Source organism: Myotis daubentonii, chromosome 13 (genome assembly GCF_963259705.1).
Source record: "Myotis daubentonii chromosome 13, mMyoDau2.1, whole genome shotgun sequence".
In the NCBI taxonomy this organism is placed as follows: domain Eukaryota; kingdom Metazoa; phylum Chordata; class Mammalia; order Chiroptera; family Vespertilionidae; genus Myotis; species Myotis daubentonii.
The window spans coordinates 63,470,844-63,492,578 of record NC_081852.1 but is presented as its reverse complement, the minus strand read 5'-3'; the positions used below and the strand labels follow the sequence as shown (position 1 = coordinate 63,492,578).

At 60.1% G+C, this 21,735-nt stretch overlaps 4 protein-coding genes across 4 annotated transcripts in view; 3 read left to right on the top strand and 1 right to left on the bottom strand.

The window, feature by feature from the left end:
- Positions 1 to 5,834, top strand: part of DMBT1 (deleted in malignant brain tumors 1) — a 256,667-nt gene extending 250,833 nt beyond the window's left edge. Inside the window, exons 51-54 of the mRNA XM_059661998.1 lie at positions 921 to 1,232; positions 3,620 to 3,934; positions 5,555 to 5,642; positions 5,786 to 5,834. Of these exons, the coding sequence (XP_059517981.1) occupies positions 921 to 1,232; positions 3,620 to 3,934; positions 5,555 to 5,642; positions 5,786 to 5,834 (764 nt within the window). The remainder of the gene's footprint in view (positions 1 to 920; positions 1,233 to 3,619; positions 3,935 to 5,554; positions 5,643 to 5,785) is intronic.
- Positions 5,835 to 6,205: 371 nt separating this feature from the next.
- LOC132214681 (scavenger receptor cysteine-rich domain-containing group B protein-like) lies at positions 6,206 to 8,361 on the top strand. The gene is made up of 4 exons (XM_059661997.1): positions 6,206 to 6,277; positions 7,278 to 7,316; positions 7,816 to 8,212; positions 8,327 to 8,361. Exons 1-4 carry the CDS (start codon positions 6,206 to 6,208, stop codon positions 8,359 to 8,361), a joined length of 543 nt encoding a protein of 180 aa, XP_059517980.1.
- A 1,419-nt stretch (positions 8,362 to 9,780) lies between these two features.
- Positions 9,781 to 13,339, top strand: LOC132214680 (CUB and zona pellucida-like domain-containing protein 1). The gene is made up of 5 exons (XM_059661996.1): positions 9,781 to 9,804; positions 10,226 to 10,258; positions 10,633 to 10,869; positions 12,102 to 12,484; positions 13,001 to 13,339. The coding sequence occupies exons 1-5, from the start codon at positions 9,781 to 9,783 to the stop codon at positions 13,254 to 13,256; spliced, it is 933 nt and encodes a 310-aa protein (XP_059517979.1). The 3' UTR covers positions 13,257 to 13,339.
- Positions 13,340 to 14,414: 1,075 nt separating this feature from the next.
- Positions 14,415 to 17,189, bottom strand: LOC132214591 (protein FAM24B-like). Its single transcript, XM_059661943.1, has 3 exons — positions 16,317 to 17,189; positions 15,605 to 15,725; positions 14,415 to 14,745 (listed from the first exon to the last, which is right to left on the bottom strand). Exons 1-3 carry the CDS (start codon positions 16,393 to 16,395, stop codon positions 14,556 to 14,558), a joined length of 390 nt encoding a protein of 129 aa, XP_059517926.1. The 5' UTR covers positions 16,396 to 17,189; the 3' UTR covers positions 14,415 to 14,555.
- Positions 17,190 to 21,735: the final 4,546 nt, after the last annotated feature.

Genomic DNA, 21,735 nt, shown 5'->3' with positions numbered 1-21,735 from the left:
GAGGGAGAGAGGCAGGCGGGAGGGAGAGTGCAGGTTTGCGGGAACGCAGCTCCGGGCCAGGGGGGTCCCGCGTGCATGTCTGCTGGGGGGAGGGGGGTCGCGTGCCCATGCGTGACGGTCTGGCTGTGGACGCTGCGGAGCAGGAACAGAAACCCAGGCGAGCCCTCCACACGCTGCACCCGGCCTCCCCGGCTGCACGTGGGTGTGACCGTCCAAACCCTGAAAGAGCCGGAGTCCGCTCCGCCCCCTCGGCACCAGGAAGGCACAGCACGAGGGTTGGTAGTTCCACGTGTTGTGAGGGAATGTTCTGGAGCCGAGTCCTCGCTCATGGTACCGTTTTTCTCTGTGTATTTTCAGACTCGACTGCTGACAGCCCCCATACAGGTACCTCCGCTTTCTTTCTTTCTTTCCTATTTATTTATTTAAAAAATATATGTTTGATTTCAGAGAGGAAAGGAGAGGAGAGAGAGAAACATCCATGAGGAGAGGGACTCACTGACCGGTTGCCTCCTGCATGGCCCCGACTAGGGATTGAGCTGCAACCCGGGCATGTGCCCAGACCAGGAATTGAAACGTGACCTCCTGGCCCTGACCGGTGTGGCTCAGTGAATGGAGCGTCAGGCTGCGGACTGAAGGGTCCCAGGTTCGATTCTGGTCAAGGGCATGTACCTTGGTTGCAGGCACATCCCCAGTAGGGGGCGTGCAGGAGGCAGCTGATCGATGTTCTCTCTCATTGATGTTTCTAACTCTCTATCCCTCTCCCTTCCTCTCTGTAAAAAATCAATATAATATATTAAATTAAAAAAAAATAAATGTGACCTCCTGGTTCCGAGGTCAGCGCTCAACCACTGAGCGGCACCAGCCGGGCTGCAGCTGGGATTGGGGGGGAGCGCCCGGCAGTGACCGCTGTCCATCCCCAGAGGCGGCCGTCAGGCTGACCAACGGCAGCCACCCATGCGAGGGCCGCGTGGAGCTGCTCGTCTTCGGCATCTGGGCCACCGTGTGCGACGACGGCTGGGACCTGCGCGATGCCCGGGTGGTGTGCCGGCAGCTGGGCTGTGGCCGGGCCCTGGCGGCCCCCGGGAGTGCGCACTTCGGCCCAGGCCGCGGCCCCATCGCCCTGGACGACGTGGAGTGCGAGGGCACGGAGGGCGGGCTGGGCCGCTGCCTGCACAGCAACTGGCTCTCCCACAACTGTGGGCACCACGAGGACGCGGGCGTCACCTGCGCGGGTGAGCCTGGCTCGGAGCCGGGCGACAGGGCCTTCCCCCTGGACGGTCCCTCGGCCAGTTTCCCAAGCCTCAGCCGCACAAGGGTCCCTGCATGACCCCACCCCACCATAGCGACCGCCTCCGACACCCCACACGCCTCCCACCATACCCACTGCCTCCCACACCCCCCACATGCCTCCCACCATACCCACCGCCTCCCACACCCCCCACACGCCTCCCACCATACCCACTGCCTCCCACACCCCACGCCCGCCTCCCACCCCATACCCACCGCCTCCCACACCCCACGCCCGCCTCCCACCCCATACCCGCCGCCTCCCACACCCCCCACACGCCTCCCACCCCATACCCACCGCCTCCCACACCCCACGCCCGCCTCCCACCCCATACCCGCCGCCTCCCACACCCCCCACACACCTCCCACCCCATACCCTCCGCCTCCCACACCCCCCACACACCTCCCACCATACCCACCGCCTCCCACACCCCCCACACACCTCCCACCATACCCACCGCCTCCCACACCCCCCACACGCCTCCCACCATACCCACCGCCTCCCACACTGTAAAGTAATCTGGTTCTGGTGGTGGCTCTGGTGGTGGCGGTGGTGGTGGTGGTGGTGGAGGTGGTGGTTCTGGTGGTGGTTCTGGTGGTGGTTCTGGTGGTGGTGGTGTTAATCCTCACCTGGGAATATTTTTCCATTGATTTTTAGAGAGAGTGGAAGGAATGGGGAGGGACACGGAGAGAGAAAATCATCAGTGTGAGAGAGACATGGATTGGTTGCCTCCTGCATGTGCCCTGACAGGGCCAGGGATCGAACCCGTGACCCCTCAGGCTGCAGGCCGATGCTCTAACCACTGAGCTATCAGCTGGGCTGGCGTGCGTCTGTTTTTGAGGAATATCTGTCCACCTCCGCGCTTTGCCTTTCTTGAGCTTGTGTCAGTCGGCGGTGGACACGCCATTCAGGCGATGGAGGGAGGTCCCCACAGAGAAGGGACTTGGGGGATCCATTTAAACTCAGAAACTGTGGGTGACTCACGGGGCCGCCCACGCTGATGGCACCTCGGTGTGACTTGCTTCTCCCGTCTTCTCTCCGTCCTCAGCACCCTCTCCGGAGCCGACAGAGGTGCCCACGCCGACAGGTGAGCTTGCCTGCTCGCCCCCGGCCTCCCTTGGCAGAGTCTCAGCTCAGGACACCTCCGGCATTTCTGAGAGAGAAAGTGTGATGTGTATTTTACCACCATTAGAATTTTAAAAAGTAACCAGGAAAGTATGGAATCTTCCCGAATGTTATTAAGAAGGTGGGCCTGACATGGCTCAGGGGCTGAGCGTCAACCTAGGACCCAGGAGGTCAGGGTTCGATTCCCGGCCAGGGCACAGGCCCAGGTTGGGGGCTCCATCCCCGGTGTGGGGCGAGCAGGAGGCGGCCAATCCATGACGCTCTCTCATCATTGATGCTTCTGTCTCTCCCTCTCCCTCCCTTTCTCTCTGATGTCACTAAAGGCAAACTCGCGCATGTGGTTTCGATGGCCTTTGAGACGAGCATGAGGTTTCGCTGTTTGTTTGGGACGTGCTGATGCGTGTTTTTCTTTTCTCCGTGCAGTTTCTTCGGCTCCTGGGGAGCAGCCACGGGGTTCCCACCCACTAGGTACTGCCCATCGTTAATTCTGTGACGGCGTTTCTTAGGCCGGTCCCGGCATCTGTAGCCAACATGACTGCCGTGACCCCGGGGCTGCGTGAAACAGGCGTGTGCCCACCAGCGGCCAGCCGGTGCAGCGTGGTCTCTCCTCACCAAGGAGACTCAAGTCCGCCCGCCCTCGTAGCATCAGGAAGGCCCCGACCCTCACAGGGCAGACACGGGCCCTTCTCCACGGGACCCTCGGAACCGCCCCGACCTCTGTGGCTCGGCATCTGAGGACCACCTGCCTGCCTTGGGTCCAGGGGTCGGGTCACCCGGCCACTTCCTCACTCTCTCCCTCTGCTGGCCGTTCCCACCCCAACCTCCTCCAGTAAACGCCTTGTAACGTCTAAGTTCAAGGAAAGTGAAATTGATTTTATTCTAAGAATTTCATCATGTTCTAAAAGGGCCCTGGCTTAGACATGCAAAGCCCGAGACCCAGGCATTCGGCTGAATCATTTTAAATTTTTGAAGAAACAGCCTAAGAAATGGCACCCAAAGAGGACGAAGCAGTGGTGTTAGGGGCCTGAGCCTCCTATGCAGCCAGCGCGTGGCTGGGGTCCCGGAAAGGAACGCCCGTGAGGAGAAGGCTGTAGTGTGTGCCAAATCTCAGATACAAGAGAGTCAGGCCCAGGGTGTCCCCGGGGCCGCGTGCTGCCTGGACAGCGAGCGCCAGGTAGGAACCGCTAACGGAAACGCTGTCCGCAGATCTGCCCGTGGTGAGGCTGGCGGCCGGGCGGAGCCGGTGCGAGGGCCGCGTGGAGATCCACCATGACGGCGCCTGGGGGACCGTGTGCGACGACCTGTGGGGCCTGCCCGCCGCCCAGGTGGTGTGCCGGCAGCTGGGCTGCGGGGCGGCCCTGGCGGCCCCGGGGAGCGGGCTGTTTGGGGCCGGCTCCGGCCCCATCTTCCTGGACGACGTGTGGTGCACGGGCAGCGAGACCAGCCTGGGGCGGTGCCACCACCTCGGCCTGTCGGTGCACAACTGCGGGCACCAGGAGGATGCCGGGGCCGTCTGCGCAGGTATGGGGACCCCTCACCCCCCACCACTCCCCTCCGGGCAGCAGGATGTGTCCGCCAGGCAGGAAAGCCTCGGGCCAGGTCAGGGAACGCCTGGGCCCCGTTCACCTAGAATTTTCCCAGTGTCAGCACGGCCAGTCCCTGTCCCGGGAGCCCTCAGACTTAGCACCCCAGGACCTGGTCGCAGGAGTTCGAGCGTGCCCAGTGTCACAGCCTGTCCCCTGGCTCAGATCCCAGGAGCAAACGCATACACGGGCCCGGCCGTGTGGCTCAGTGGTTGAGCGTTGACCTGTGAACCAGGAGGTCAGGGTCCGATTCCCAGTCAGGGCACAGGCCTGAGTTGTGGGCTCGATCCCCAGTGTGGGGTGTGCAGGAGGAAGCCAGTCTATGATTCTCTCTCATCATTGATGTTTCTCTCTCCCTCTCCCTTCCTCTCTGAAATCAGTAAAAATATATTTAAAAAACAAACAAACCAGGGGCTGCGCCCCTGCCGGGAAGGTGTGGGGTTCCGGGAGCAGCTTTTCTGGGTGCGAGTCTCATCGCCTTCTCGTGGAGGTTTTCTGTGGAGCGATTGCTGCCGAGGCCTCACCGGGGGCCAGCGTGAATGAACCGGGTACAGCCTGGTTCTCACCTGTTGTTGCTAAGCAACGTGTGGAGCTGACACCTGCGGCTCCCACCCCCTCCAGGTCCCTCTGCAGCCCAGGGCCGCCTCCCACCCCCACCCCGCCTTGAGGGCCGGGGGAGATGAGGTTCCGATGGGTGAGGTGAAGACAAGGGCGAGGAAGTTTCCATCACACTTTATGGTCCCTGAGTTTTGTTTTGTTTTAAATATCTCTCTTTTTTTTATTGATTTCAGAGAAGAAGGGGGAGAGAGAAACATCAATGATGAGAGAGAATCACGGATTGGCTGCCTCCTGCGCGCCCCCCACTGGGGATCGAGCCCACAGCCTGGGCATGTGCACCCTGATCTCCGTTTCAGTCTCATCCATGAGCCCTTTCTTATGTTTAATTCGCATTCGGAAGTCACCTTTATCTAACTGTAGTGTCTCTGAGGAATATATGTTTTAGGAAAAGCAGTATCGGCTACATTTCCTGTTGGTGGGTGGGGTTTTTGTTTGGATTTTATCTTATTTTCGTTTCTGTTCTGTTTGACACTTTCAGCATCAGCCTCAGGAATAACCACCCTGCCTGGTAATTTTATTTTCTTTCTTGCTTTAAAAAAAGTATTTTTATTGATTTCAGAGAGGAAGGGAGAGAGAGGGAGAGAGAGAGAGAGAGACAGACAGACAGACAGACAGACACGCATCAATGATGAGAGAGAATCCTGGATCGGCTGCCTCCTGCACGCCCCCTACTGGGGATCAAACCCGCAGCCCAGCCTGTGCGGGACCAGGATTCGAACTGTGACCTCCTGGCTCTGAGGTCTGCAGAGTCCTGGTTAGTTACCCACACACGGTGGGGAGACTTGGAGCAATGGTGTTGCCCTCGACCTTCAAGGCAGCGAGAGGAATGGAGCCCCGAGGGTGGAGGGGTGGCGAGGAGGCAGTGGAGGGGGTGGAGGTGGCTGTGTGGACCCTGTCGGGGACGCAGGACAGCCGCCCTTACGCCTCCCGCATCTGGCAGAGTCACTGGGCCCGGACGGCTGTCTCATTGCCATCGTGTTTCTGTTCACTTGCAGCTCCCGTGTCCACGGCCCCGACCCCCACACCAGGTAAACCCTGTCTGCCTGAGGGGCCCTCCTTGCCGCTCTGGCTGTCAGACTGGGCTGCTCATGGGCGCGTCCCCAGCAGACTCAGTACAGACAGAACTCAGGGTCCCCTGGCTGGAGTGTGAGCCCCCCTCCTCTTTCTGCAGATGCCTCCGCCAGCCCCACAGACGGGACCCCCCCACCCCCGCCCGGTAAGGCTCGCTCGCCGCGACCACGACGTGCAAATCCACGAGACCAGCTTCCTACTCGTCATGTTCTAGTTAGAGAATGGTCTGCGGAGGGACCATTTTTAAAAATATAGACTCTGATTGATGTCAGAGAGGAAGGGAGAGGGAGAGAGAGAAACATCAGTGATGAGAGAGGATCCTGGATGGGCTGCCTCCTGCACGCCCCCTCCTGGGGGCGGAGCCCACAACCCAGGCCTGCGCCCGGACCGGGAATCGAACCCGGACCTCCTGGTTCACAGGTGGACACTCAGCCCCTGAGCCCCGCTGGCTGGGCCTTAGTGACTGTTTTGTCCACAAAGTCAACATCGGAGAAAAGGCACAACGAGTGTCCTTTCCCGCATGTGTGAGTGTCCCTTCCCTGTGTCCACACAGACGCCCCGTCCACCGCCGCCGACGCGGACGCCCCCTCCGGTAAGGTTTCCTGCTGTCCCGTCTCTTCAGTTAAACACGATCCACTCTCCCTCTTTCTGTTTGACAAACGGACATTTGTACCAACTATTTTTAGAGAGAACATGGGTTGGGGGGATCACGGGGTCGAAGTGATTCCGAGGGGAAGTGGGCGGAGGCAAAGGAGGGGCCCTGGGAGCTGGGGGGCGAGGAAGCTGTGGGTAAGGTGCCTGGGGGGCGGGGGAGGGAGAGGCGAGGACGTGCTGCGGGAGGGAGGGCACTGGGTCCTCGTCCTGAGGGCTTTAAGGGGGAGAAGTCAGGGAGGCCCCAGGGGAAGATCTCGATAGAACAATAGAACGTTCTGCAACTTTCCGGGTGTGGCCTCTCGGGGTCGGGGTCCCCCTGATTGAGTGGCGGCACCGGGACAGGGGTCATTATTCCAGGCAGCTGGTCCTGACGTCAGCAGCCGTGGCTGGTTCTGTGGCTCATCTGGGCCTGGAGCTGAACTACGAAAGGTTCCGCTTCCTCTGAGCCCAGCGCTGGGAGGCGGCTTTGGGGGACGTTCGGGAGGAACTGGGTTATCTGGCATCAGGGCAGGAACTCGGAGCGGCTTGCTCCCAGCCGGGGGTCCTTGCAGGGGTCGTGGTTCCTGTGCCGGGGGCCTCCCCGTCGCAGAGCTGACGGGCAGCCATAGCTGAGCGTCCATCAGCGTGGCCCACACTGTACCCAAGAGGTGCCCACAGTGTAACCCACCGTAAGTGAAGGCCCAGCTTCCCTCCCAGGGGCGTGCAGCCGCTGGCTCTCTCTGCTCATCCGGACAGGCTGGTGCCCGACCAGGGACAGCTGTGCCCGGGTGGCCAGAAGGCCGGGCCCACACCCACCTCGCGGGCGGTGCGTGACCTGCCGCCACCCCAACGCCCACTAGACTCTGGCGCCTGGAGAACCGGCTGGGACAGCTTCTGCCCACTGCTCCCCGGGGTTCTGCCAACTGTGGGCGTTTGAGTTGGTTCTTCTTTGTTTGCAGAGACAACCCCCACCTCAGGCCAAGAGCCCCCGCCACCAGGTAGGCTGGCTCCTCTGCTGTCTGCGCCCAGCGAGCTCCCAGCAGAGCCAACACCCCCGCCTCCCAGGGCCCAGCAGAGGGGCCCGTCAGGCTTATAGTTGTGAACAGAGGCAGCTGGGGGGACAGGGAGGGGCGGGGTGGGGGAGGGGGGCCAGCATGGAGCCGCCCAGGGATGCCCATCGCCCACATGCCCTGAGTGGCCCGGCACTTGGTAAAGTGAGACGTGGACTCGCGGCCCCAGGTGGACCCGGGTTCCGCATTCCTCACGGCTCCCAGGGGGGCCCACCCCGGAGCTAAGGTACTGAACCCGCGCTGTTTGCTTTCCTTCGGTGTTTGGCTGCTTGTGTGGACTGAGCTCAGGGACCCGGAGAAGCAGGCGCCATCACGGCCGGGGCCTGAGGGTCCAGTTCATGAGGGTTTGCTTTTTGTGAAAGATCCACAGAGAGAAGGGGGCGGGGGGAGAAGGAGGGAGAAAGGACACACCGGGCTCTGAGCGCAGGGTGACTGGTTCCCATTGTACCCGACAAGGGACCCCGGGGGGGGGGGGGCACCCTGCCCGCTGACACTGGCTCCCTCGCCCGCAGACCGGACCCTGCGCCTGGCGGGCGGGCACGACCCCTGCGAGGGCCGCGTGGAGGTCTGGCACCGGGGCGCGTGGGGCACCGTGTGCGATGACGGCTGGAGCCTCCGCAACGCCCGCGTCGTGTGCCGCCTCCTGGGCTGCGGCCGCGCGCTCAGCGCCCCGGGGCGCGCCCGCTTCGGCCCCGGCGCCGGGCCCATCCTGCTGGACCGGGTGCGCTGCGCGGGCGCCGAGGACGCGCTGGGGAGCTGCGCGCATGCCGGCTGGACCCGGCACCACTGCCGGCACCTCGAGGACGCAGGCGTGGTCTGCTCAGGTACCGCGGGGGGGCCCCTCTTTCCCCCCCACCCCGCCCCCACCACCCAGCACCCTCCCCGGCCCCCTCCCCCGCCCGGGGCCTCCCAGGCTCTGCCCTTCTTTCCTCTCCAAGCGCCCGAACCTCAGGACTCGCCGCCCAGGGACTAGCAGGCTGGCCGAGCGCCAGGTCCTAGGATAGGAGAGCACAGCTGGCACTGTTTCATCCTACAGCTTCGGGGTCTTTAAAATACACTGTCACTCATTTCAGAGACGGGGAGGGAGAAGGGGAGAGGGAGAGAAACATCCATGATGAGAGGGAATCACGGATTGGATCACTGCCTCCTGCGCACCCCCCATTGGGGATGGAGCCCGCAGCCCGGGCCTGTGCCCCGACCTCCTGGTTCACAGTGGACCTCAGCCAGCGCCAGGCTGCGGGCGGCCTTGGCGTTTCTGAACCGCGTCTGCCGGTTGCAGTGCAGAGCAGGGTTCACTCTGAAACAGAGCGCAGAGGCCAAGAGGCCGCGGAGGAAGTGACTAAGGACAGAACGGCTGGGCGGACAGTCTATCCAGGTGCCTTTCCTGATGCCAAGGCGCAGGGCGCAGTCCTGTCTGCCCGCTTCCCGGGCCCCGCCCTCCAGAGCCAGGCCCCGCCCTCCGGAGCCAGGCCCCGCCCTCCGGAGCCAGGCCACACCCTCCAAAGCCAGGCCCCGCCCTCCGGAGCCAGGCCACGCCCTCCAGAGCCAGGCCCCGCCCTCTGGAGCCAGGCCCCGCCCTCCAAAGCTAGGCCCCGCCCTCCGGAGCCAGGCCCTACAATGTCCTAGCTCCTCTTGAGTCCTGTCATCCGATGCCTTTCCTGCAATTTCTGTGTCACCTCCCAACACCCGCCTTGGCCCTGACCGCCTCTGTGGCGCCTCCTGTGTGCGCCCGGGGTTTACCCGCGTGGGTCTCGGGTTACGGGTTCTAAGTTTGGTGAACAGCCGAGCTCACCCGGCGGGTTCCATCCCCGGTACTTTCTAGGCAAACAAGGTAGAGAAGGCGCCGCCATTGCCTTTACCTTGACGTGGGCGTTGCTCTGGTTTTGCAGAGAAACGGGGCCCAAATCAAACAGGTCGGGGTCCCCTTGAGGCAACCGTGACCCCTGCCGGAGCCCTGATCTCCGTGGGCCTGGGCGGGGCTCCATCTTCAGAGCTTTCCTCTCCGTTTTCTTGTGTCTCTCGCGGTCCCAGGCCCCCCCCCACTCCCACCCCCACCCCGCTGTGGGGCCACGGTGACCCGCCCTCCCTTCTCCACTCTTGGATTTACCCCAGGGGTTGCCTTCTCGTCAGGACCGGGGCTGGGGCCGAGGGTGTCCAAGGGTTGTGCCGGCCCACCCTTCCTGCTCCGCGGCCTGAGTTTCCGCGTGGGCCACGGCCGGGCAGGGACACCCCAGCGCTCAGATGTGACTGTTTCTCAGCGGCAAAGCCCGCGTTTGCCATTCTCTCGCTCCAGCAAACCCTCGTGTCGAGGGCACCGTGTCCTCAACAGCGCTCCACGCAGCGGGCACCCTCCCCTCGGCTCCCCTTCCTGGGCAGCGCCCCGAGCGCTCTCATGACCTTGGACCCGGCCCTAGCGGCTAGTCCAGCGCCCGTTCCCCGCTCTCACCCCCGTTCCCCGCTCTCACCCCCGTTCCCCGCTCTCACCCCCCCGTTCCCCGCTCTCACCCCCGTTCCCGCTCTCACCCCCGTTCCCGCTCTCACCCCCGTTCCCCGCTCTCACCCCCTGTTCCCCGCTCTCACCCCCGTTCCCGCTCTCACCCCCCGTTCCCGCTCTCACCCCCCGTTCCCCGCTCTCACCCCCGTTCCCCGCTCTCACCCCCCCGTTCCCCGCTCTCACCCCCATTCCCGCTCTCACCCCCGTTCCCCGCTCTCACCCCCGTTCCCGCTCTCACCCCCGTTCCCCGCTCTCACCCCCGTTCCCGCTCTCACCCCCGTTTCCCGCTCTCACACACGCTGCCGCAGCCTCGCCTGACCTGCCCCTCCTTCTCCCTCCGCAGGTGGAGCCCGCCCGGCTGCGCCCAGGGACCACGGTAGGTAACTTCCCCCCAAAGGGGTCCGAGGCTGCAGGGGGGGGGGGCAGCCTCCGGGTCTCACTGCGGCCTCGCGTGTCCCTCCACTCCCTGGGCGTCGGGAGGCCGGGGAGGAAGCCCCTTGGCACCTGCCCGCCCGGCTGCTGCTCTTTCTCCGGCCGCAGATGCTCAGGCCACGTGTGTCCTGGGGAATGAGCTGTCCTTTAGCTTTAGCTCCTCAGAGGCCCCGACTCCCCGCGGGCCGCATGCTGTGGGCTGGGTTCCCCATGGTGTGACTTTGGGAAAGGGGGCGATGAAGTCCGGGAAAGTCAAGTCAAAAGCGGGGGGTGCTGAGAGCTGAGCCAGCGGAGGGCACGTGGGTGCTCTGCCCACAGCCCTGGCCTCTGGCCCCGGGACGGGGCTCCCTGTGTGAGCTCCTGCCGCCCCCGCCCGCAGCCCAGCTGTCCTGCTTGCCTCACCTTTTCCGGGTCACGGTGGACCGCGGCTACCTGCGGAGGCTGGGCTACTCCTCCTGGGACGTCCACCTGAACGACGAGCTGTGTCGCCCTCACGTCGCGGGGCGCTTCCTCATCTTCAGCGTCCCCTACGGCCACTGCGGCACCGCCCGACAGGTGAGATGCCCGGCGGGGCCCTCTGTGCTGGGAAAAGTCAGCGCCTATTACACGCCTGGTGGGGACAGGGAAGGCACGAGCGGTGGCTTTATTCCTGAGTTCCGTGAGACCGGCCATGGCTCCCCAACTTACCTGAGACTTCCCTTCCAATGGGGACTGTGGAGTCCAGACTGAATTTGGAATCGACAGTAACAGGTGCCGAGTGCTGGTGGGTGGGTGGGTGGGTGGGTGGGTGGATGGAGGAGTGGATGGATGGCATGTGGATGGATGGGGTGTAGATGGATGGGGGGGGGGCGGTAGATGGATGGATGGGGATGGATGGATGGGGGTGGATGGATGGGGTGTAGATGGATGGATGGGGGGTGGATGATGAATGGGTGGGTGGATGGGTGCGTGGGTGGGTGGGTGGATGGATGATTGGGGGGGTGAATGGGTGGATGGATGGATGGGGTGGATGGATGATTGGGGGGGTGAATGGGTGGGTGGAGGAGTGGATGGATGGGGGGTGGATGGATGGGTGGATGGGTGGGTGGGTGCATGGGTGGATAAGGGGTGAGTGGATGGGAGCTATTCCTTTAGCTCCAAAGTATTTTTTACAACATCCTTCTTTATTCAGTACTAGAGGCCAGATGCACGAATTCGTGCATGGTTGGGGTCCCTCAGCCTGGCTGGTGATTGTTGTCTCACCCAGTCCCAATCGGGGACAATTGGGGCCAACTGGCGGGGGGGGGGGGGCCATGGGAGGTTGGCTGTGGGAGCACACTGACCACCAGGGGACAGCTCCTGCATTGAGCATCTGCCCCCTGGTGGTCAGTGCACATCATAGCGACCGGCCGGTGTATCAGTTGTTCCGGCCATTCCATCGTAACAGTCACTTAGGCTTTTACGTATATAGATTAGTGCACACCTGCCACATGCAAGCCATGGTGCTGGGCTGGGGGAGGCCTGAAGACCTGTCTGTCTGTCTGTCTGTCTGTGTGCTGTGTGCTGGCTCTGTTTTCCATTCTAGACAGTAAATACCTTGGACATTTATGTACAATGAAATGGCTATGTTTACTTCATTGTCCTTAACCACCTGCTTATGTCACAAACACTGTCACTGACATGGAGGAGTCAAGACCACCAAAGGCACCGAGAGTATAATCCCAGCGCCATTTTCTCATGCGCTTAACGTGACGTGTTCCCAGCGAGATGCCCAGGCTGGGCCTCCTCCTTCTCCTCCGCCCTCCCAGGAAAGCCGCGGCTCCCTCAGCTACTCCAACTCCATCCGCGGCCGGCCGTGGGGCGCCCCCGGCCACCTCACCGTGCGGCACCGGGTGCCCCAGCTGAAGTTCACCTGCTCCGTGGACAGCCCGTCGGCAGTTGAGATTGTTCCTGGGGCTGACGAGCCGAGGCGGGGCGCTGCCTACCAGGTGTCCCTGGCGTTCCTCCAGCTGCCTGTGGCCCTGCCTGTGGGGAGCACGGGGCCCAAGGACGCTGGCCAGAGGGAGGAGGTGTTCCTGCAGGCGACACTCCACAGCCCCGACCCCAGCCTGAGGGTCTCTGTGGACACCTGTGTGGCTTCTCCAGACCCCCATGATTTTGCAACTGTCAAGTACGACTTGATCCGGCAAGGGTGAGGAGAGGGGCCGCTGGGCTGGGCGGCTGCATTCCCGTGGCTCCTGGGGAGGGGGCCTTTGGGTCAGAAACAACCCCCTGGGCAATGATGGCAGCACAAGCACGCGATGGTTTGAAATGATAGACCCTTTTTAAAAACGTATTTTTATTGATTTCAGAGAGGAAGGGAGAGGGAGAGAGAGAGAGAGACATCCATGATGAGAGAGAATCATTGGTCAGCTGCCTCCTACACACCCCCCACTGGGATGGAGCCCGAAACCTGGGCCTGTGCCCTGACTGGGAATCGCACCGGGACCTCCTGGTTCATAGGTCGATGCTCAATCACTGAGCCACTCCGGCCGGGCTGTAAACATTTTTTTCATAAAACAGAGAAAGGGGTGGTGGGAAGACCCCCATTTAGAACGCGGAGGTCTGGGTCCCAGCCTGATTGCGGAGCCGGAGTGACTCACCTGTGCTCTCCGGAGTGACTCACCTGTGCTCTCCGTTAACCTCCCGGTGTGGGCCCTTCCCCCAGGTGCGTCGCAGATGACACCTACGTCAGCCTCCCCTCTCACCAGGGGAACACGGCCCAGTTCAAGTTCAATGCCTTCAGCTTCCTCCCAGGCTACGAGGTGGTCTACCTGCGGTGCGAGGTCGCCGTGTGCAAAGCGGGCGACCCCTCCTCCCGCTGCTCCCAGGGCTGTGCTGGGCGGGGCCGGAGCCGGAGGGGCACGGGGGAGCAGGCGGGGCGTCTCCGGGTGCTGGGGCCCCTGGAAATCCAGAGGAACTGAGGGGAGCCAGGGCGTGGAGTGATTTCTCCGGTCTCCCCCAACCTGTGAGGGACTAGCAGCCGCGTGTACTCTTCTTCAGTAAAGCGATGCGTTTGGTAAATCAGATCCTTGCGTTTTCTGACTCTTCGCTCTCGAGCACTTGATCGTTGTCTGAAACTATTCAGCATCGGGGGAGCGGTGTGAGCACAGCAGCTGTGGCCATGTGTCAGCCATCCCCACAGTGAGTGTGTGCTCTCCTCCACCGAGTCCAGAGGCCCTGGGGATGGCACCAGCGAACGCTCTTCACAGGCACCCCCGGCCCTGGCACACAGTGGGCACTGGGGACCTCCTCCTGGCCATGACTGGGAATTGGGCCTATGCCCTGTGACATGTCCAGATCATGGAGGGGGTAACATCATTGACCCTAAAGCCTTCACTGCCCTTCTCTAAACACTAAAGCCTGTCAGGGTCCAAAGAATCAAGTTGGGTGGGGGATGGCATCTGGGCCGACTCAGGGTCCAGCTGGGTCACTTGGATGCTGCCAGGGTGCTGACCGTGAGGGAGGGGAGGGGGTGACACAGGACGGGGAGGAAGCAGAAAGTACAGGTTCAGCGTCCACGAATCTCTAGCTGGCCATGTCCCGAGAGCCTGAAGCAGGTGAATTCAAGTCCCTGGCACTGCGTTTGGCAGATGAGAGAGAGGAATCCCGGTCTCCAAGGTGAGACTGGGGCTGTAGTGGGAGGTCTAGCACCTGTGACATCAGGAAGTCCTGCTTAAGAGGAGTGTAGGGCAGCCCTCTTCTATTCGTTCATCCATCTGTCCATCCATCTATCCATCCACCCATCCATCCATCCACCCACCCATCCATCCATCCATCCTCCCATCCATCCATCCATCCATCCATCCAGTCATTCATCCAGTCATTCATCCGTCCATTCATCCACCCATCCATCCACCCATCCATCCATCTACCCATCTACCCATCCACCCATCCACCCATCCACCCACCCACCCACCTGTCCACCCATCCATTCGTCCATCCATCCATTCTACTCTCACTCTCCTTACATGGCAATATGATATTATTACAAGCTAGTTGCCAGGTTGCAAAGTGGGTAATACACAAATTTAAGAACATTTGTAACCTAACATCAACAAACACCCCTGAGGCAGAGAGGGTTGTTTCAATACTGCATTTATTCAAAAGCACATAAATACGTTACACAGTACATAATATACACACTACAAAACTTGACTTGAATAATAAAACATGCTACTAAGAAGGAAAGATGGCTCCTGAAGGATCCGTGCCCACCTGAGTCAGAGGCCCTCGTTCACATCGCAGAAGCATGGCGGCAGGCAGTCGAAGTCGGTGAACAAGGGGCACTCCTCGCAGAACTGGAGGTTGGGGTAGTAGCCGGTGGTGATGGACGGGGCCGCGGTGATCTTGTCCTGGGTGACCACGGATGGATGATTTTTTAAGGCCAAACAAAAAGGTGGTTTTGAAACTCTTAAGAAAAGAGACACACAGGAGGGATTAGAACCCCCTCTCAGCCCGCCTGTGCCCGCGGTCAGGGTGCCGGGGGTCTGGGGCGGCCCAGCCTGAGAGGAAAGCTCTGCCCTGGCCCAGGCTCCTGGGTCACGTGCTCTCCAAGATGCCAGAGATGCCAGGCCAGACCCAGCACGAAGGGAGAGGGGCTGTCAGTGCGGCTCCCCAGCGGCTGAGGCCCCAACTGCGGAGCCCAGGTCAGGGAAGGCGCCCGTCAGCTGTCCCGGGTTCTGGACTGACCTAGTGCACAGCCTCCCTCCCTAGAACAGGAGCTCCACGGCTTCTGCCAGCGAACCTCCCACATTTGAAGGGTCCTCTCCCCCCAACTGAATGACCTGCCTGAGCTCCCCTCCTCCTCTGGTGTCCCCGGATCTTCACCAGCTCGGCTCCCCATGCCTACATGCACCTCCCTGTCCCCAAGGCCATGGGCGATGGAGGAGGGAACCCGGGAGCTCTGAGCTCGGGCTGGGGAGACCGACCGAGCCTGCCTCTGGGCGAACCAAGGCAGAGGCTCCCACGCGCCTGCCCCGCGGTCCTGTCTGCAGAGCCCGGGACACGGGCAGGGCTGGCCAGGGTGTGAGTCCCCGTGGAGGGGCAGCTCCCCGAGGCCCGGGCAGCGGACAGCGCTGACCCAGAGCCGCCCGCCCGCTGGGAACCTCACTGTGAGCTCAGAGCCCGGCCCGCGGGCTCACCTGCCTCTGCCTTTTCCCAGCTGCCCTGTTCCTGACCCCGGGGGGCGGCCCAGGGCAGGGCATGCCCTGCTCCAGCTCAGCCTAGGGGCCCGTGCGAGGGGGGTGGCCACTCTTACCACGTCACTTACTTCAATGCCTTGGCCACTTTGTAGTAAAGACAGCTGATGACACCTATCAGCGCGAGCAGGGCCACCAGGATGCCGGCGCCAATGCTGATCATGGCTATGGAGAGGACTTCAGACGTTTTGCCTGGAGGAGACGTGCAGGTGGCAGTGAACAGGGCCCCCTCCCCACCCAGCCGGCAGCAGCCTCGATGTGCTCCTGCCTGGAAGAAGAATGAACCCCCAAACCACAGAGCCTTCTGCGGGGAAAACAGGGTGCCTGGCCCGGGGAGGCCTAGGAGGCTGCTGGGCCAAGAGACGGAGCTGAGGGCGCATTATTAATGCGACGAATTAAGTGCAACACCCGAGAAAAGGAAGGACGGAGGGCGGGCGGGAAGGCCTTCCCCGGCCTCTCGCAGCGGGAGCCGAAGCTGAGGAACTGCCTGCAGGTGGCCTCACCCCACACCTGCGCCCCTACAGCGTGGCCCCTGTCAGAGCGACGAGCCCCCACTGCACACGAGACCTAAACATCTCCTGTGGGAAGGACTCGGAGAGTAACTTCTTCAAACTGTGACGCTGGACGAGACGGAGAACGCACAGTCCCTTCTGTGATCCGTGTTTTAGGAGAGAGGTTTCCCCTTGTCCCTCCCGGGAAGCCACTTTGTCTGGAATGAGCCTCGGACTCCCTGAAACCAGGCACAGGTGAGCGGAGAGAACAGCCACCCCCGCGGATACGTACTGTCCAGGTCGCCACTGCAGGATGGAAGCCAGCAGGAAAGAAAACACACAATTAAAACAAACTTCCGGGAGCAGCACATCTTATCAGGAATTCCTCACGCCTTCCGCTCGAGAAAGGAAATTCTGTCCTCGGGGGAGCGGCTAAGGTGTCCGTTTGGAGAGCTCGCGGCCCCTCCGGAGCAGCAGAATGGACAGCCACTGGCCAGCTTGGCGTCTGTGCTCATTGGGCCAAGCTGTGTGACATCAACACTGGACGGCAGCCTCGCCCCGCAGTTCTGAATTCCGCTGCGCTCAGGAGCGCGGGAGCACCCCTGGCGACCTGATCATCGTAGGTCATTCCATCGCCCCTTCTCGGGCTCCGGGTCCCTCGGAGACCCTTTTAAGGTTTGACTGTTGACCAAAAGCAAATTGACGTTCATAATGAAATACAAGGACAGAAATGTGGAGAGACTAGTAGCTAAACGTTCAGGGAGGAAGGCTGGTCGGGCTTTGTGTTTGAGCCACACAACGAAATCATACATAATTAGAGCCACTTGCCAGGATTCCAGATAGGTTCCTGCTTCAGAGGACTACTTTATGGTTAAGACAAACAGATTTCAGAATGCAATTTGAAGAAGATACCTGTTCTAAAGCAGGTTTCTATGATCTCAAGGACCCCACACTCAGCAAAGCTGGTTTAATTAAATGAGGGGATTATTTTAATTTCAGAGGTTATTCCCTGCTGGTCTGGCCAAACCCTGAGCGAGGCCATGAAAAGCAGAGGAGATGTCAACGAAAACAGTGGCGTCAGCCCGGCTGGTGTGGCTCAGTGGTTGAGTGTCAACCTATGAACCAGGAGGTCACGGTTCGATTCCCAGTCAGGGCATGTGCCCGGGCTGTGGGCTGACAAGCAAGAACATGAATGTGATTCTGTAGGTAAATCCTCGGTGCCCACTACGCACGAGGCGCGGCGAGCCCCGGGCAGGACCTCGGTGGGGTGCGGCCTGTACTGCTGTGAATGAGGCCCAGGGGAGCTCCCTCCTCTGGAGTCGCTAACAATGGACCAGTCACGCGCTGCCGTTTCCTCACATCCTATCTAATAAGGAGGGGATATGCTAATTGACCCCCACGCTGTCGCAAAGAAGGCAGCGCCCACAGCCAATATGGAGGGAATATGCTAATTGACTGCCACGCCCTCAAAGGTGGCAGCACCCAGTCCCCTCAGCACCCCAGCCGCCCAGGGCCTCCCGAGGCACAGGTAACCAGGGCCAGCTGAGGCTTGCACTGCTGGCAGTGGCAGCAGCAGAGGTGTGATGGGGCGTCGCCTTCCCCTGATCGCAGGGTCGCCTCCCGCCCCTGAAGGCTCCCAGACTGTGAGAGGGGGCAGGCCGGGCTGAGGGATGCCCCTCCAGTGCATGAATTTTCACGCACCGGGCCTCTAGTAAATCCACACATGGCTGGCGTTGACATTTCCCTGGAGGCCACAGCACTAGAGCAGGTTTGAGTGAGGGAGACTGAGTTCAGGTTTGTCGGCCCTTGTGGTTTTCCCCTCTAAACCACCTGGGAAATGTGTCCTCGGGGGCATCTGGAGGGACCTCGTCAGTGTGAGCAGAAGACCAAGCCACCCAATCCCTGGCCCTTTGTGCCGCAGCCAGAGAAGAGGGCAAAGGGCGGGGCTGTGGCAGGTCAGAGGAGGGCCCGAACCACACTCCACTCTTCCCACCCGGAACCTCGAGGGCCCCTGGGTGAAGCGTGGGCAGGTGGAGGCCAAGCCAGGAGGGGTGCTTTATGCCACATCCATCTACAGCTGGGGTTCAGGATCTGAAGAAGGGGCCGCACACAAATGAAAACACTAGACAAGAAGTATGAATTTAGCCCTGACCGGTTTGGCTCAGTGGATAGAGCATCGGCCTGCTGACTGAAGGGTCCCAGGTTCGATTCGGTCAAGGGCGTGTACCTGGGTTGCGGGCACATCCCCAGTGGGAGATGTGCAGGAGGCAGCTGATCGATGTTTCTCTCTCATCGATGTTTCTAACTCTCTATCCCTCTCCCTTCCTCTCTGTAAAAAAATCAATAAAATATATTTTTTTTTAAAAAAAGTATGAATTTAGAAGGCACGGGGGGGCCAGGTGGAAACTTCCCTCTAGTGGAGAAGCTCTCCGACTTCTGGCTCCCGTCTGCTTTTATGCACTTGAATACACACTTGCCCTTCAGGAATGCATACAGGCGTATCAAAGGTAAAGTTAGGTAAACAGTAAAAGGATTATCAGGTTTACATAAAACATACGTCTATTTTAAGCCGAAGACAACTATGATTATATACAAAAACACACTTTTACTCCCCCACAAAGTTTTTGCTGTCCTTTTTCTATGTGTACCCATTATGCTTTATAGTTACTTTTGTCATTGAACGTTTTCTACTAGAATGAGATTTATCCACCATCATTATCGGGCTCTGTGCTTGTCCGTCGATTTACCTTTAGGAGCGAGTGTTACCGTTCCACATGCTTTTGTCTTGCTGGTTAGCGTGCTCTCCTTTCCACTTGGGTAATTCTGGAGCATTTCTTATCAAGCAGGTCCAGCAGTGATGAACTCTCCCCTGTTGTGTGAAAGTCCCTCTCTCCTTCGTATTTGCTGGACAGAGTATGCTGGAGGCTAATTCCGGCGGGTCATAATTATGCAAGAAGTTCATCGAAAGGTTGATGAACCTTGGGGCGCCAGCAGGACTGAAGATCTGTATATTACCTGCTGCTGGAACAGCGAAGGCAGTTCCCCCAACCTGATCATCTTTTACTGTTTTCCAAACCTTACCTTGGATATGTGTATCTGCTTTGCTGTGGGGCAAACTGTGTTAATAAAAAGCTAGGGGTCCAGAGATTCGGGGAGCTTAGTCACTAGAACTAAGTTTCCATCTAGCACCCCAAAATGCCTTCCAAATTCATAGTTCTTCTCTGGCCTCTTCATTCATTTATGCACAGCCCTTTTGCAGATTTCCTGGACGCTTGTAGGTGCGGAAACCCCGGCAAGAGTATTCTTGGTTACCAGGGTTTCCCTCGGTGCTGAATACACCACCCCACCCCCGTGCCCCGTCACTGGGGAAGCGCCCTCGGCTTCCTAATCTGCCCTCTTGCTCCACCCTATGTGTTTTCACTCGCTTATGAGTATCTTCCATGAAGCAAAAGGTTTTAATTCGGTTAAGTTCCAAGTTACCACATTTTTCTCTCATGGATTATCTTTTTGGTGTTATATCAAAAATGTCATTGCCAAACCCAAGGTCACACAAATTCCCTATTTTCTTCTCTATGTCTTATAGTTTCATGTTTTACATTTAGGTCTATACTTCATGTTCCTTTAGTTTTTGTATAAAGCATAAGTTATATGCTGACTTCTTTTTGTTTAAAAAGTTCCCCTCTATTCCTAGTTTGCTAAGGTATCTTATCTTGAATGGATATTAATTTTTGTCAACTTTGGGTGGTGAATACACTATATAATTTACAGATGATGTACTATAGGTCTGAAACCTATACAATTTTATTAACCAACTCCCCCCAATAAATTCAATAAAACAAAAATAAAAGATGTCAACAAGAGATTTTTTCATAATTTCATATTTATCTTAAAGTACATTAGAAATCATCCTATATAATACAAGGCGAATATACAAATTGACCGAACAGTGGAATGGCTGGTTGCTATGATGCGCACTGACCACCAGGGGGCAGACGCTCAATGCAGAAGCTGCTCCCTGGTGGTCAGTGCGCTCCCACAGGGGGAGCGCTGCTCAGCCAGAAGCCCTAAGCTGGACTCAGGGCTGCTGAGTGCAGGGGTGGTGGCAGGAGCCTCTCCCACCTCCGCAGCAGCACTAAGGATGTCTGACTGCCACTAGGCCATCAGTTGGACATCCCCCAAGGGCTCCCGGACTGTGAGAGGGTGCAGGCAGGGCTGAAAGAACCCCCCAAGTGCACGAATTTCATGCACCAGGCCTCTAGTGTAAAGCAAGTGAAGAAATACTGCAATTACAAAAAACTAAAACTATGCCTTAACTGAAATACTATTTCACTAAAATAAATATACACCATGAAGATATCTGCACCCAGCATTCCAGGTTACACACCCCCATGCTGGGCACAGAAGCATGTGGGAGGCAACTGAGTTTGGCAGGGATGGCATCCTCTTCAGCCAGGGGCGGGGCTCAGGGGCTGAGCGTTGCCCTAGGAACGGGGAGGTCACAGCTGGATTGGGGTCAGGGCACAGGGCCGGTTGCGGGCTCCATCCCGGGTGTAGGGTGTTCAGGTGGCAGCCCACCGATGATTCTCTCTCATCCTTGATGTTTCTCTCTTTCTCCCTCTCCCTTCCTCTCTGGAATCAATAAAAAGTAATCTTCTGTATTATAAAACGCCTGTGGCCCTAACGCCCAAATGACCAAAGACCCGCGGGTGGGCAGGGCTGTGAGCAGCACCGAGCGGTGGGCGGGGCAGCGGGGCATTTCCGGCTGGGCTTCTAGTATATATCTAACCCCCTCTTCCCTGCCCTTGGCCCTTCCCTCTCTTGGAAATGAACATAAACCTCCTTCCTGCATCTCTTCTTCAGGTGTGAATTCTCACCGGAGACCGAGGCCCCGCTCCTGCTGCTCTTGCAGGAGGGGGGGGGGGGCCGGGAGTGACCCCTCTGGCTCGGGGACTCCTGCGCCTGCGGTCACGGGTCTCTGCTCGCCTGGCTGCCCGTCCGCCCTCTGCCAGGAGGAGAGGCTTTAGCTGGCCCGGCAGGTGGGGGCGCAGGCAGGGAGGCCCTCGGGTCTGAGCCTCCCCACGGGAACCGCCAGGCAGGACTCCGGGGTGTGGATGTGGCGAGACGGGGGGAGCAGCGGGCCTGCAGCAGCCGGGAGCGGAGCATGGGGCAGGGCTCGGGGTGCACAGGCCTCCCCGGTGGCCGCACCGGCAGACACGAAGCAGGCTCGCAGCGACACGGACCCTGGACCACAGGCTTCCGCAGCCCCTGCGGGGCGCCCCCGGGGAGTCGGACCTATTTCAATCCTCTGGTCGCGATGCTCCTTCTTCCGCGTCATGAGACCCGACCCGGGGAACCTTGGCGGCGAGCCCCACGGTCATCACTGTGCCTCCGCTCCGGACTCGGCCTGGCTCCCCTCCCCCGGGAGGCCGCGCAGGCAGAGGAGGGAGAGGGACGGAAAAGCGCCCCACGCCCACCACCCCCCACCCACACCCCCGACCCCACCCGCACTGCCTCCCGGGACGCCCGCCCACCGCGGGGCTTGCAGGAGTCCTTCGACCCGACCACGCTCCACCTCCCGAACTTTCCATGGACTCGCATTGACCAACCCTCCCTGCGATCCAGCACGGCCGGCCACCAGCGGTCTTTTTCCCGGGAAACCTCGACAAACTCACCTGCTTCCCACGCGCCTCGCCCCGCGCCTGCGCATAGCG

What these genes read in the sequence shown, in the direction of transcription:
- LOC132214681 (XM_059661997.1), top strand. Translation starts at nt 6,206, where the DNA reads ATGTGTGAGTGTCCCTTCCCTGTGTCCACACAGACGCCCCGTCCACCG. An exon ending in CGACGCGGACGCCCCCTCCG is followed by an intron (nt 6,278 to 7,277) that starts GTAAGGTTTCCT and finishes CTTTGTTTGCAG; the next exon opens with AGACAACCCCCACCTCAGGC. An exon ending in CCAAGAGCCCCCGCCACCAG is followed by an intron (nt 7,317 to 7,815) that starts GTAGGCTGGCTC and finishes CTCTGAGCGCAG; the next exon opens with GGTGACTGGTTCCCATTGTA.
- LOC132214680 (XM_059661996.1), top strand. Translation starts at nt 9,781, where the DNA reads ATGACCTTGGACCCGGCCCTAGCG. An exon ending in ACTGCGGCACCGCCCGACAG is followed by an intron (nt 10,870 to 12,101) that starts GTGAGATGCCCG and finishes CCGCCCTCCCAG; the next exon opens with GAAAGCCGCGGCTCCCTCAG. An exon ending in TACGACTTGATCCGGCAAGG is followed by an intron (nt 12,485 to 13,000) that starts GTGAGGAGAGGG and finishes CCCTTCCCCCAG; the next exon opens with GTGCGTCGCAGATGACACCT.
- LOC132214591 (XM_059661943.1), bottom strand. Translation starts at nt 16,395, where the DNA reads ATGTGCTGCTCCCGGAAGTTTGTTTTAATTGTGTGTTTTCTTTCCTGC. An exon ending in CTGCAGTGGCGACCTGGACA is followed by an intron (nt 15,726 to 16,316) that starts GTACGTATCCGC and finishes CGTCTCCTCCAG; the next exon opens with GCAAAACGTCTGAAGTCCTC. An exon ending in AAAGTGGCCAAGGCATTGAA is followed by an intron (nt 14,746 to 15,604) that starts GTAAGTGACGTG and finishes TCTTTTCTTAAG; the next exon opens with AGTTTCAAAACCACCTTTTT.